A 15,010-nucleotide genomic window follows, 5' to 3' on the forward strand; every position below is an offset into this window, starting at 1 on the left:
CTTTCTGTGATCCTGAAATTTATATCTACTTTCAAATAGTTGGTATCTGGTGTGGGTGGAGAAGAAGATGGAATCAAGTTATGGCAAAGTTTAGTGCGTCAGACAGAACTAACTGCACAATTATGCTCTATAATGAGAGATGTTAGAAATGTGCGTGGAGGAACTCAGAAGAAAATTGAAAAGCTAAGGCAACTGCTTTCTGGTCTTCTAAGTGAGCTTACCTATTTTGATGAGGTATCCTTTTTACTTTTTATCTTAAGCTACTTCTCTATTGATCTTAATTTGCTAGATAGTGCATGCTTGACATATTCTTCTTTTACCTTGTCAATTTTGCATAGATATAATAGATGTGATCAATTCTTCTAAACCTTGTGAGATTTGAAATCCTGTTATTCTACTGTCACTTCAGCCAATACGATCACCACTGGCACCACGAGTGCTTATCACTGGGATTGTTCCATCAGAGTCATCATTATTTAAAAGTGCTCTACATCCTCTGCGTCTGACATTTCGAACAGCAAATGGTTCAAGTTGCAAGGTCATATTTAAGAAGGGGGATGACCTTCGGCAAGACCAACTGGTAGATGCTAGACTTTTTCTCTGTGATCTTCACCAGAACACTGTTGTGCATATCTAGATATATACTTTACTTCTCAAAGTATATAAGTTGCCAGAATATGGTCTGTGTCTCCTGATATATTTATTTGTTCATTTTGTTTGTTTTAGGTTATTCAAATGGTTTCTCTCATGGATCGGTTGCTTAAATTGGAGAATCTCGACTTGCATTTAACTCCATATAGAGTATTAGCAACTGGACAAGATGAAGGGATGCTGGAATTTATACCATCTAGTTCTTTAGCACAGGTAATAACGTATTTGATACTTCTGAGGCTAGAATAATGTAGTTGGGTTTTATGGTTACAAGTGTACTTGCTTTTGTAAGTAATGTCCAAGTTATTAATATTAGAAATTTGATAGTATATTTTTGATCATCTGTATTAATGATTACTGTTGTCTAAACAATTATGAGAAGAAAGTTTTCCCCTAATTTCTTGGTCATAAAATTACTTTTTTTCCTCAACCCTTAGATGAATCTGCTAGCCAATTTGTTTTTCTTCATCTACATCCACTTTTCTTTGTGCATTATGTGCCTTCATTTATGGGAGCCTCCAATAAAATTTGATCCATAGCTTGTAAGATATATATTCTTACTATGGCTGATGAATATAATTTTTTCTTTTCCCAGATTCTGTCAGAACATCGTAGTATCATAAGTTATCTGCAGAAGTTTCATCCTGATGAAGATGGGCCTTTTGGGATAACTGCTACCTGTCTTGAAACATTTATTAAAAGCTGTGCTGGCTACTCTGTTATCACATATATACTGGGGATTGGAGACAGGTAATATTTCATTTCAGCCGTGTGAAGCGAAGAAAGCATACGAATGCCTAAAGGCAGTAAAAATGGAAACTGCATTTCTCACGTTTCTTTTTGCTATCTAAGTACAATTTTTTATTAAAATGTTATAAAGGAAAGTATAATATACTGCAAAATGTAAATGAGCCTAGCACACCTCAACACTTTACCTCAGTCATATAATCAGTTTCTCATGGTCACCAAGTTTGTATCCTCTGAAAGCATCTAGTTTCAGTTCACTCCCTGCCTGGCAAGAGTGTCTGGCAAGCTGTTTACTGATCTCCTAGCCCATTTAAAAAGAAGTTCTTATATCCCTAGCTAGACTTTGTACCTCCCTTAATATGTCTATGTTGTCATGTATCCAGACCATCGTTATTGAGCCATTCAATTACTACCCATGATCCTCCTTATGCTACAAAGCCTACAATGTCTATAATTTTGAGACTTACCCAACCTTACTACTCTGTTCTAGTTGAGCTTCCTTGCCCTATGGGTCCTTTGAACATTGCTAAAGTACCACTGCAGTTATCTCTAAACATGCCACCTTGTTTCATGGATTTCCCATACTACATCCATCAAAATTTAATTTCATAAGATTTAATGGAGGATGCCATTTGACAGAAATAGGCCGCCTCAAGTTAAGGGAGACTTGACATTTGTACACAATTCTTTCTTTTTCTGAAGCAATAAATCTTGTTACTCATAAAAAATGGAGGATGCCACTCAAGATGAACCGTGTTTCTTGTAGAGGAAAACGGCGCTATGAGAATATTGGTAAGGTGATGTATTGGGTTAAAACATTGTCTTTAGCCCATTCTCTTTAGAGGACATCATAAGGAAATGATGACAAAGCAATCAAAGCTTCTTTGGTGCATATTTCCTACAAAAGTTTTGTATCTCTCTTCCCTTTTGTAGGATTTCACCAGCATGCAAATTGAGAGAAGAAAACCTCAAATTCTAGAGGCAAAGGAGTAAGGGATTAATAAATGGGAAGTAGTTTTACCACCTGCCTTGTAGTGAAAACAAATATGAGGAAGGCACCCATTTAGGTCATCTTCTTTGAAGGGCTTAAGAGACAGTGGTAGGGGATTAGTAAATGGGAAGAAGTTTTACCACCTGTCTTGTAGTGAAAAGAAATACGAGGAAGGCACCAGTTATGTTGTCTTCTTTAAAGGACCTAAGAGACAAAGTGGTAGAGGATTAATGAATGGGAATTAGTTTTGCCACCTGCCTTGTAGTGAAAATAAATTTGATGAAGGCACCAATTAGGTTGTCTTTTTTAAAGGACCAGAGAGAGATTCCTAAGCACCAATCTTCCTATAGCTCTAAAGGAAACCTCTCATGATTTCTCCAAACACTTTTGCTGGTAGCATGATTTTCCAGTTGCTAAATTTTTTGGTGAATCTATAAGTACTAGGTTGCAAATATTAAGAGCTCTCAGATGGTCAGATTGCTTCCTAAAGGTAACTTTAACTCGAAGGCCACTGTGATGTGGGTCATCCCAAAGTTTCAGCATAACTTTCAAGCTCTCCCTCTTTAAGATAGGTGCCCATTATGCAATTCTTCCTAACAAAAAAATGGTTAATCCATCAATAAATTGCAAGTGTGAAACTACAACGTTGTTCCTCCCTACTCTCATCCCTGTGGTCAACCTGAATTTGTCAGTTTCGGATGTTAAGTGACTAAAACATATGTGGTTAGTGAGAAAAGAAATGGGGATAAAGGATTTCCTTGCTTAAGTCATCTTTTTGTGGGAAAGATATCTTTCACCAAGCCATTCATTAGTATTGAAGAATGACATAAATGAAGGCAACCTGCTATCTATTCCATTTGCTCCCATAGCCACATTTATCCATTATCAAGTGCAAGAATGACTAATCCACTAGGTTGTAAGCTTTCTCTAAGTCAAGTTTATACACCCAAATATGTTCTGACATTATCATGGAAATGAATGTCTTATTTAAGACTGTATAAGCCTGTAGGTGGAAATATTCTGTTATTTTCCGTACTTTCTGTCTTTGATTGGTAAGTACTCTTAGTGACACTTAAGAATCATGAGAAGTCCTAAGCTTTATATCATGTCAAGGATACAGTCAATTACTATAATTTTGACACAAGCATATTGTCTTTTTTAGGTCATTATTTCATATATCTAGTGGCACTGGTTAAGAAAGTTGTTCTTGGTTTGTAGGCATCTAGACAACCTTCTCCTTAGGGATGATGGGCGGCTTTTCCATGTTGATTTTGGATTTATTCTGGGCCGAGATCCTAAACCATTTCCACCCCCCATGAAACTTTGCAAAGAAATGGTTGAGGCAATGGGTGGAGCAGAAAGGTATTCGTGTTAAAGCAAAATTTCCTTATTTTTTTCCTCTATTTTTCTTTTCATGTAAGTAGTTTGTTTCTGCAGTATTTTCACACTGGTTGACCCAGGTAGCTGATTTGAGTCCTGGGTTTTTTTATGGTTTGATCAGGCCAATACTTGTCCAGTTGAACTGCCAAACCCACCACCCCTAGACTTTGGAGTTGACAAATGGTCTAGGTTTTAAAATACTGGGTTGCTGGACAAGATCCTAATAGGGATTGCCGAGTGACAATATATTTACAAGAGAATATATGGTGGTGCCATTGCACATAGAGCTTGGTTGTTCTGTTGTTACCTCTGTATTCTTAAAAGGTAAAAGGTGGGGTGTACCCATATTCGTAATATCATGGATCATCTGCTGGGACTGTACCTAAAAGCCATATGATATTGTGATCATTCTTCATCATTTTGGGTCTTTTCCCAACTTCTAAATTAACATTTTGCTCTTCAAATTGCAATTAATTCTTGAGTTGGTATGACTCGGTTTTCTAGGCACCAATGTGAAGCTGGGTGACAGGAGGGCAACTTGTTGCCTACTTGCCTAGCCACCCCCGCCTAGGTAATGACTGGTGAGTTTTTTATAATAAAAAGTATAAATCATAGGGTAATCCCTTTGGTTTCATACCAACCATTAGTATCTTTTAACCAATAATTGAAAATAGTCGTCATAAAATAAGTATAAATGAAAACTGGCATATTTATGAGAAGAAGAAAACCCTGAAAATATAGGGGCTGAGCCCTTGTTTTGTAATAGAATAAGAAGACTTAGAAAATGAAGAGAAGGAATGGAGCCCTTTCTCTTAGGAAAAATAAGATAAGAAAGGGGATGAAGAAGCTTCAAGTTCTTCCTTATCAGTTCAGATTTTGAGTTCTTAAAAGGATTCAAGGCAAAGTCCACCAACTTGTCTGTCAATTGAACCAAATCAAACAAGAAAATAATAAAAATAAACTAGTATAAGAATTATAAAAATTGTTTTGAACTCGCAAAATGAATAATTTAGTTTAGTAATTTCTATTGTAATATTATAATGTCATAAAATAAAAAAGTAAAATATCATGTGGCCCTTGTACAGAAAGATGTGAGCACTTGGGTAAGGTGACCCTCCAAGGGTGCCTTGTTGCCTAAGTGCAGCCTTGACTACTGTGGTATGACTTATATACAGGTGGACCGAATTAAGATATGTGGCAAAAGCACAAGCAAGCTCCCCGTTGCTCATATATTTATTCATTCTATTTGATAGCTAAGATCTTTTTCTGCATTTATGCGTGTGTGGTGCAAGGAATGGTTCTACATTATTGATGACTTCTTATCCTGCAGCCAATACTATACCAGGTTCAAATCCTACTGCTGTGAAGCATACAACATCCTCAGGAAATCTAGCAACCTAATATTGAATTTGTTCCATTTGATGGCTGGTTCCAACATTCCTGACATAGCTTTTGATCCTGAAAAGGGTATTCTTAAGGTGGCCTCTTCATCCTCAGTATCCTAATTCAACACTAGGACCAACCATTCATGTCAGTATGTAACTTCAAGCTTTTGTTGGTGGTTACAGCTTCAAGAGAAGTTTCGGTTGGATTTGGACGATGAGGACTGCATACATTTTTTCCAGGACCTCATCAATGAGAGTGTTAGTGCATTGTTCCCTCAAATGGTTGAGACCATCCATCGGTGGGCTCAGTACTGGCGCTGATTCCAGAATTATTTCAAGTTACATCTTGTCTATATATCTGGTAAAATACAAGTTTCTTAATTCTTTTAATGCATTCCTTGAAATCTCTGTGCTTGCTGCAGGCCAAGAAATGGCTATCTGGTGCACCATGCATGTGGTGCATATATTTGGTATTGTGGAAACAATCTGCCAATTTTGGAAAACTGCTAAGCTCAAAATTAATCTAATTGAAATTCATAAAAAAAAAATTAATCTAATTGAAACATCATAAACTTCCAAATATGGGTTTTCTTACTTGAGCCATCGTATTTTTGAGGTTGCAAGGAATCAATGGATTGGATGATTTCCATAATTTGACTGGAGACCAACTTTGGTTATATGATCTCCCAAGGCTGGCCCACTATTCATTTATGCCACATATTATGGTATGCTGTTGGTAGATGATCTTGCTGATCTTCTATCTATTAGTATACTCCTTCATACTTCGAAGTTCATCTTGCACTTTGCACTGGTCATGTTGAAATTATTACCTATTCTATGTTAGATATATCTGATTTTATCAGATGATTTTTAGCCATCCATGTAATATACTTTTCCTTTAGATTAATTTTCTTTTCTAAATTGAACTTCATTTGTTTGCAAGTTAAGATCATTGTCCTGAGCTAGTTTTGGCCTAGCAGATGACCTGTTGGACCCTTCGGACTCTATCTTATAGCATGCGGTCCTAAACTAAAGATACAGTAGTAGGAATGTGCAGCATCTTCACTGTAAAATGATACTTAGTGGTTTGTTTATTTCAGTACTAGCTGTTAGATATTTTGTTGTCTCCCGTGGAGGGTTATCTGACAACAGCTTTAGTGAATGGAATCTCTTTTCTTTTGCTTTCTTCACCCAAACCGAGGGGTTGTAATGTTTTCAAATTCATATACTTTAGGATTCAAATGGTACAACTCAAATCCAATTGCAGCTAAAAAGATTCAAATTGCACGATCAAATCATCTTTTGTAATTACAATTTATGAGTGAATAATTGAATATAGATTCCAATTTAAAGTTGAATCAGGTGATTCAAATTGCGTGTTTGTATATGTTATCATCCAATCTGTGTAAATGACGGTTTAACATTTCATACTTACATTTATTTTTTCCTTTTTTTTTTCATTCAGATGAGGATCCAGCTAGAGGATTATATGTACCACTTATGGAGGGAGACATTTGTGTAAATGTAAATAAATCTATATCCATGTCTTCTATTCCAGTATCTATTTCAGTAAAATGTTATTTGTAGTAGTAGATCATTATTATATAAGCTTGGGAATCTTATATAATATGTAGAAGCAAATTGGTCCAATGTGGGTACCCTCTCCTTGAAATGGTAACGGTATGGCACAGTAACTCTTACCTATCATCAATGGATCCCTCGGCCCTCTATTGTTTACAATCATGCCACGGAGAATAAGACAAACTAATAATTAGGGGTGGATTCGAGTCGAACTAAGCTGAATATTTGGCTATTTGAGTTAGGTTTACCAAAAAATTGAGCGAGCTTGATTTGAGTTAAAGACTTGAATTCGAATTTGGCTCGACTCAAAAAGCTCATGTTTGAGTTCAATTTGGCTCTATGGGTGGGCAGAATTCAGTTAAAACCGAATAATCAAATTGGAAAATTCGGTTTTGGTTTTTTTGGTTTGGTTTTTTAGTTTTTGGTTAAATCGGTTCGGCTTTTTTGGCTTTTGGTTATTTCGGTTTCGGCTTTCAACCTATTGTTGGCTTGGTTGGTTGAACTGTTTGAATTGTCACTTGGCCAAGATTTGAGTCTGGTTCTATTGAAATCCATCAGTTGGTAAAAAATTGTTGACCTGGTCAAAAACCATCGGACCCATCCAATTCAACCGTGAACTTGTTGACCCGACCATCGGATCATAAGATGCATACTCAATGCATGAAAACTTTTGGAGGCCATAACATTGCACTTCGATGTTCAATTGGGGTGATCTTTTATTTTTTTTTAAATTTAGGTAATTTTTCAAGATTTGTGTTCTAAGGAGCCATAAGTGTCTTGCCCTATTATTTTTGTGAAACCCCCCCTTTTTTGGCTTAAAATTGTAATTTTAAATATTTTTTACAAATAAAATAATTAAAAATTGAATTAAAAAACATAAATTAAATATAAAATAGTACATAAAACATATCTAAAACATAATTATACATTATTTATCGATAAAATATGTATTTGTACATACAAATATGAGTGTCAATGGATCGGTTTTGGGTTATATTCCATCAAATTAAAATCCATTTGGACGGATTGGACGGACCAAAAAGACATTGAATTTGGATGGATTGGATAGACCAATGACATATTGGATTGGACTTGGTTCATCCATAATGAATTTATATTGGATTGAGCCAATATCTAGTCCATTGATAAAAGATTAAAAAACAAAAGTGCCAATGGTCCAAGTTTGAGTTGAAACCAATCTAAATTAACAAGAATTTGAATAGATTGGATAGTCTCTAGACCGGTCCAAAATGGTCCAAAATATTCAATGGACTGGATTGGATCAGGTCCATTTGTAATGGACTCGCATTGGATTGCACACGCACACACATATAGATGATGTGGCACAACTTGACCCATTCAACTCGGGCAGTCAAATTGGTGACTTGCAACCCAGAGGCAAAAACGGTTCAGCCTCTGGGTCAGTTTTTAAAAAATTGGTGTTGGCTACATGCACCCTATTATATCCATTACTAAATTATGGGTGGCAAATGGGTGGATTGTGTGCGGGATGAGTATCGATCCACCCATTAATGATTCACAACCATTTTTCACCCATACTAATTACATATTTATGGGTTGCAACCCACCCTAGCCCACGTATGTGAACCCATTTGAATATTTCAAATCATGCAAACCAGTCTTTATTGTGAAAAGAAGGGTCGTTTACTAAAACACTCCTTGTAGTTTCATAGATTTACTAAAGCCCACCTTATAGTTTGTGTTTTACTGGAAGACCCCCTATGGTGCAACCAATTTCTTAATTGACTTCCCATTAAATGGAAGTGGAAAATGACAATAGTCCTTAACATCCCTTCAAACAATTTAATCTATGGAAAACAAAAATGAAATATCATTTTTGTCCCTAGTGAAAGACGGTAACAATTCTATTCATTAAGATTTGTTATCTATTTGAAGACACCATTGCTGATGAATTCTAGACACCATTGTTTTCTTTTCATTCTATTGAAGCCAAACATTTTTTATAGATTTGAAAATAAAATCTTATTTCTTTCTAAAAGCTTGATATGAAGTTTTAGGGGTACTTTCAGAATAAAAAAGCATGGGCTCATGCCCTTAAACATTTTCTAATCTCTTTATATGATCAGGTTACCATTTTTAAACATAAATATAAAGGATTCTTAACAAAAGGTCAATTAAGTAAATTGGTTGCAAACTATAGGTGTGTTTCAGTAAAATGTAAACTATAGGATAGGTTTTAGTACATCCATGAAATTATAAGGGGTGCTTTAGTTAATGACCCAAAAAAGCCTTAGCTTTCTCTTCTTTTGGTTCCACATGTTCTTACCTTGGTCTTAGCAAAAAGGCGGAGAAAGGTATTGTGCCACATGTTCTTACCTAAATGCTTCAAACATTAAAATTGGACTTCATTTTAAAAAGAGGAAGGATGGTAAAATCACAAATTTACATATTTGTTGACTTAAGCATTAGAGTGCCCATCCCAGGTCAAGCAACCCAGACACTTTGGTACCTGTCTTTTTGCAATTCAGCCATATGACCTACCTAGTCTAATGTTCGAACTGATTGCCAACGGGGAACACCAGATTGTGCAATATCAATTGGCACTGTCTTTGGAAACCACTACGCAAAGCCCAAATTCTCACCTTTCTACAGCTTCAGAAGCCTAATGCATTTTATATAGGGCAGATGAATGGGGATAAATCTTCTTGAAGGTTTGCTCAGCTTCCGAGGTTGACTCTTCTTGAAGGTTTGTTCTCTTAGACGAAATAAGCCTTAAACCAGTAGATCTGCTTCTGATGGGATTTCTCATGCCTTAGGACTGAACCCATTTTCAGACAGCAAGCACTGGCACGCCCCCTACGTTTCAAACGGCAAGCACTGACGCTAGGGGTGAGGAGAAGCAAGCACATGCTCTTGAGGTTCAGACAACATTTCAGGAGTGAAATGATCCCAGAAATTTGATTAGGTGATGTATTGGCTGTTTCCCAATAATATAGACAATCATACCTGGACAGCTGGACCTTAACTGTGTATTCGGGGACCTTTCCTAACAGTTTAAGCTTTTAGATTGAACTATTTTTTAAAATGGTATCAGAGCTTGTTTGATCAAGTAGTTAAGTGTTCAATCTTCATTGCCTTCATTTATAATTTATTGCCCAAATCGGACAGCTCTTTACCCACAAGAAAGTTCGGAACTCAATGGAATACTAATGATATCTGGCAGAAGAAAAAGAAGGCAAGAATGCCTTTCTCCCAGGTATGCATCCACTGCTTTCAGGCTGAAGAAAATGCACTCACCTTCTTCACTGCAAGTATGCAAGAACTCTATGGATGGACTTCCTTCCACTCTATGATCGGTCTGTGTTGGGTCTCTCTGGGGTCTGTTGCTGACCTTTAAAGACAATGGAGTGCAATGGGTATTGGTAATCAGGTTAAAATCTACTGGAGGTTAGTCCCTCGTGCAGTTATTTCGAGTGTTTGGACCAAAAGAAATAATGGAATTCTTGAAAATAAAACCCCTTCTGGTGGAGTTTGTTGCCTCTGTTTTTAGCTTATAAAATTCCTTGGTGGAAGCTTTTTCGGGCGTCAGCTTAGCACATTTTGATAGAAACCACCTGGTGGTTCTTCATTCTTAAAAGCGCACCTCACACCGACCACAGCACATTTCAGCCGTGGATCTAGAAATCTCCCCATGAATAAAAATTTATAATTACGGAGATGTTTTAAATGCACGGATGAAACATGCTGTTAGGTTGGTGTGAGGTGTGCTCGCTGGGGAGCAAATCCAAACTCCCTTCAGACATCCACTGATTACATTTTGCGCTTGGATGGCAGTTTTGCTGGCAATCCTGGTAGAGCTGATATTGGTGGGTTCACCATTGATAAAGAAGGCGAAATTGCTAGGGCCTTCAGTTGCCCAATTGGGGTGCAGACTCTTCCCGGGCTGAAGTGAAAGCAGCTCTCAGCCTCGGAATTGTTAAGCTACTGAACCTGGGGCGTAGGGATTAAGTTCATCAGATGGTGAACCATCGAGGATGGCCCTTTTGATTGCCGAAGCAACTCGCAAGGGATCTGGCCTCTTCAGACTTTGCATACATTTGTTGGATTCCTGGGAATTACAACACTATTGCAGATGGATTGGCCAAGATAGGGGCTCTCAGGACATCTTTGTATAGTGATTGCTCCTTACCTCCATAAGATTTTTGTTGGAGGGCCTCTTTTTCTTTCTTTTTTTATTTTGCTGTGTTCTTGATCCTGAAGTGTACATCCTTTATTTGATCAATACAGTTATCTTTTCTTCAAAAAATAAAAAAGTGTCAAATGCTGTGACTGGATTCAAAACATTGGTTACAACAGGATGGCTGGCGTTGAACCTAAATGTTCTCCGTGGCCAAATGTGCTAAACTCACTAGGCTTCCCACAACAAATTTCATCTCTTTTTTTTTTCGGTTTCCCATAAATGGTGAAATGGAAATTGCAAAACATCAAAACCACAACATATCAGAAGAAAAAAAGATGTTGAAGGATCACTTTTATTGAAAGGCATTGCCGAACATCTACAAAAGAACTCTTTATGTGTTTTCTCCTACCACATTCCACATCTATTCTGCAAATCTAAGCAGTTACTAACATGGAGACAGGATGAAAAAACATGGATAAAACTTGCGTCAAACTGCAACAGCTACGGCTTCATCAAGAGCAAGAACTCCAGGGAGCTCTTTGCCTTCCAACAACTCCAAACTAGCACCACCACCTGTTGAAATGTGGCTCATTACACTTGCAACACCTACTTTCTCAACAGCTGCAACTGAATCTCCACCTCCGATGATTGTTGTTACACCCTTTCCACTGAGATCTGCTAGCTTCTTTGCTACTGCCTGTAATCAGTTAAGAGTTGATATATCAATCAAACACCCATACCTCCAAATATACTATGTACATGTGTGTATACAGAAAGAATCCAAAACATAGATTACTATTTTCAGATATGCCCAAGGATTGGGATAACCACACATACATGAATAACTGTGTAAGTGTACTCACATAAACGGAGATACAGGGAAGCAATTGTTGCATACCTCTGTTCCAACTGCAAACTTGTCAAACTCAAACACTCCCATGGGTCCATTCCATATAATGGTTTTGGTAGTGTCCAACGCTTCATTGAATGTCTTAATAGAATCAGGTCCAATATCCAACCCCATCCACCCATCTGGGATGGCAGATGCTGGCACAATCTGCACGTTCAAAAGACAATTTTACTCATTTTGCTAACAAGTGCCAAGCCACTTATAGGATAGCTAATGGATTTTATGCAATAAAAGCCACTAATCAATTACTTCTGCTGCACGTGATGGAAATGCAAATAAAAAAAACACAACAGGACTAGGCATTTTTCATATGTAACTATGGAAGATTCATACAGATAAGAAAGTGAACCTTGCTGTTTGCATCAGGAGAAAACTTGTCTGCAACAACCACATCAGATGGCAACAAAAGAGACACCCCCTTTGACTTAGCCTTCTCAAGGAGTGATGTTGCAAGGTCAAGCTTGTCTTCCTCCACCAACGATGAACCAACTGACAGGCCTTGGGCCTTGTAGAATGTGAAGATCATACCTCCACCCAGAAGGAGAATATCACACTTCTCTAGTAGTGATTCAATCACTCCAATTTTGGATGAGACCTTTGAGCCTCCCACAATGGCAGCAAATGGCCTTTTGGGGTTTGAAACTGCCCCAACAAGATAGTCGAGCTCCTACAACAATGCCATAACAAATTAAGGTGTCCTAAAAATCAGCAAGTAGAGGAACCAATAACAATCTGGCCTATACATGCTCAATAAGTGTCAGCATGCTTATGGAGCTTTCATGGAGGAAACTTTCTTAGACATCCTCCTACGTTCACAATTCATCTAAAAGGGTGTGTATTTGAGAACAAGAATAACTATGAAGTTGCACCTTCTGCAAAAGGAAGCCAGCAACAGAAGGCTTCAAGAACTTGGTGACTCCCTCGGTTGAGGCATGGGCTCTGTGTGCAGTTCCAAATGCGTCATTCACATAGAGGTCTGCTAGGGAGGCAAGCTTCTTTGCAAACTCAGGATCATTCTTCTCCTCTTCCTTGTAAAATCTCACATTCTCAAGAAGAAGAACACCACCTTCAGGGAGTGCAGCCACTTGCTTCTCAACTTCTGGTCCAATACAGTCCTCAGCCTTCACAACCTATTTGGTTTCCATATCCAAAATAGGAAAAAAAAAAACACACCTCAGCTACAATATAGGAGCCTATATATCTGAGTTATTTTCGAAGGTAGATAGAATCATACCGTCACTCCAAGGAGTTCAGATAGCCTAGGCACTAGAGGCTTCAAGCTGTATTTTGGAGTTACACCTTTTGGCCGCCCCTAAAAGTCCATTAGGAGACAAGAACAAAAACAAGCTTTAGCAAGTCAAAATTCTACCTACTAACAAATCAGTGGAAGAAGAAAAACTGAAGGAGATAAGTAGATATAGATAATACAACATTTCCAATGGTAGCTATAAATTTTAAAGCCATAATCAACAATCTTACTGAAGAAACATAGATCTGATAAAGAATTTAAATTTGCAGGAGTGGAAGGAAGAAATACAGGACATAAGTAGATATAGATAACTTTATACAGCATTTCCATGGTAGCAACAAACTTAAACCCATAATCAACAATTTTACGGAAGAAACACACGTGTGAAAAAGAATTTGAATTCATATAAAATAAACTGGCCCAAATCTGCCTACAGCTCTGATACAATCACAAGAAACAGTAATGCAGCAACACAATTAAACCTGATAAAATACAAGCATGCCAACAAACATAAAAGGGACACACATAAGAAAAGGAGAAAAAACACAAAAGCAAAAGAAAAACATAAACAATTCGTGCAAAAATAGAAGTTCAGAGAAAAATATATAAGGGGAAAAAACCCGTGACAGTTAAAAGAACAAACAAGGAAAGAGAAGACCTACAACAAAAGTCAATTCAGATTACCAGAAAAACAAATTAATAAAATTCAGAGCTGTACAAAAGAAAAATTAAGAGGGAAAACCCCAAAGACAAACACACTGAATTAGCATGAGAAACCCACTTCTTCAAAGAAATCAAATGGAAGCAAAGAAAAAAGGAACAGAGATCAGAAATCCGCTACTCGATCACCAACCCAATTCACAGAAATCAAAACGGAATCAAAAGAAAAATGTACTCACCAAATGGCTGGAAAGAATTACTTTTGCCCCATTTCCGATCAAATGCTTGATCGTCGGGACAGCAGCTCGAACCCTGGTATCATCAGTAATGTTCTGGTTACCATCCAAGGGAACATTCAAATCAGCCCTGACGAAAACCTTCTTCCCCTTCAAATCCGCAGCGGTGAGATCTCCAACGCTCTTCTTGGCCATCGACACAACCCCTCTAACACCCTTCCCATTAACAGCTCGAACCTTGGCCGCAACATGGAGAGACAGCAGCGGGTCCACTGCAGAGAACCCGAGCCGGCGGAGTGGTGCACGGAGGCCAGCAGAATGGAGCCTGGGAGATGACATGGCTGCTGCCACTTGGACTGAGGAGCGGCTGCGGGAGGTGGAAGAGGAGGAGGAAGAGGGAATAAGAGAGAGTGAAGTGGGCGATGCTGTGGAAGCCATGGTTACAGAGGGTGAGAGGCGAAACTAGAAACAAAGCAGAGAAGTGAGGTAAACTGAGTTGTTCTTTTTTCCTCTTCTCTCCTCTGTTTTTCTCTGCTTTTTTATCTACTTTATTATTTCTTCCGGTGCTGAGGAGTTAGACGGAGAAAGAGGTGGAGAAACTCTGATAGGCTTTTGTGGACGTGAAGATTTATTGAATGGGTGTTGTGGGGATTCTCTTATCGTTGAGGAGAGGTTGAGAGATGTTCGATCGTCGTTTGGAGGATTTGGATTTTTTTCGTTTCCCTTGCTTGCATTTCCACCTCTATTTTCACTCGTGGATTTCCTTTCTTTTCACTTCTCTTTCCTACTGCGACTTGTTTGGTTGCAGGATTAAGACAATTAACTCTGTTTTAGGGAGTAATCACTAATCACTAATCAGTGGCCGCGCTTTGGCTTTGTCTGTAAAAGCGTATATGCAATATATTATATCATAATTTAAAATTTATGTTATACTTTATATATTTAATATTAGATATAATAGTGATTATGTTTCATGTTATAATATTTATATAAAATATAATATAAAATAACATATATATATATATATATATAAATATAAAAGTGGGTTTCACTAACAT

The 15,010-nt window shown here is 37.6% G+C and overlaps 2 protein-coding genes across 8 annotated transcripts in view; one reads left to right on the plus strand and one right to left on the minus strand.

Moving 5' to 3' along the window:
* VPS34 (vacuolar protein sorting 34) overlaps window positions 1-6,804 on the plus strand; it is a 44,522-nt gene extending 37,718 nt beyond the window's left edge. For 5 of the 7 annotated variants that reach the window (XM_088970589.1, XM_088970586.1, XM_088970588.1 and 2 more), the window contains 8 exons: window positions 40-234; window positions 410-580; window positions 727-864; window positions 1,247-1,401; window positions 3,608-3,751; window positions 5,100-5,247; window positions 5,338-5,515; window positions 6,620-6,804. In XM_088970589.1, coding sequence (XP_088826715.1) covers window positions 40-234; window positions 410-580; window positions 727-864; window positions 1,247-1,401; window positions 3,608-3,751; window positions 5,100-5,247; window positions 5,338-5,475 — 1,089 coding nt within the window. In that variant the 3' untranslated portion in view covers window positions 5,476-5,515; window positions 6,620-6,804. Of the gene's footprint in view, window positions 1-39; window positions 235-409; window positions 581-726; window positions 865-1,246; window positions 1,402-3,607; window positions 3,752-5,099; window positions 5,248-5,337; window positions 5,516-6,134; window positions 6,513-6,619 lie in introns of those variants that run through there. The other 2 variants (XM_088970591.1, XM_088970587.1) reach the window with 2 other exon arrangements.
* Window positions 6,805-11,233: 4,429 nt separating this feature from the next.
* Window positions 11,234-14,756, minus strand: LOC148871791 (phosphoglycerate kinase 3, cytosolic-like). The gene is made up of 6 exons (XM_088968538.1): window positions 13,956-14,756; window positions 13,042-13,119; window positions 12,677-12,937; window positions 12,157-12,474; window positions 11,796-11,954; window positions 11,234-11,594 (listed from the first exon to the last, which is right to left on the minus strand). The coding sequence occupies exons 1-6, from the start codon at window positions 14,388-14,390 to the stop codon at window positions 11,385-11,387; spliced, it is 1,461 nt and encodes a 486-aa protein (XP_088824664.1). The 5' UTR covers window positions 14,391-14,756; the 3' UTR covers window positions 11,234-11,384.
* Window positions 14,757-15,010: the final 254 nt, after the last annotated feature.

Source organism: Nelumbo lutea, chromosome 2 (assembly GCF_056320005.1).
Source record: "Nelumbo lutea isolate HS-2025 chromosome 2, American lotus-T2T, whole genome shotgun sequence".
In the NCBI taxonomy this organism is placed as follows: Eukaryota; Viridiplantae; Streptophyta; class Magnoliopsida; order Proteales; family Nelumbonaceae; genus Nelumbo; species Nelumbo lutea.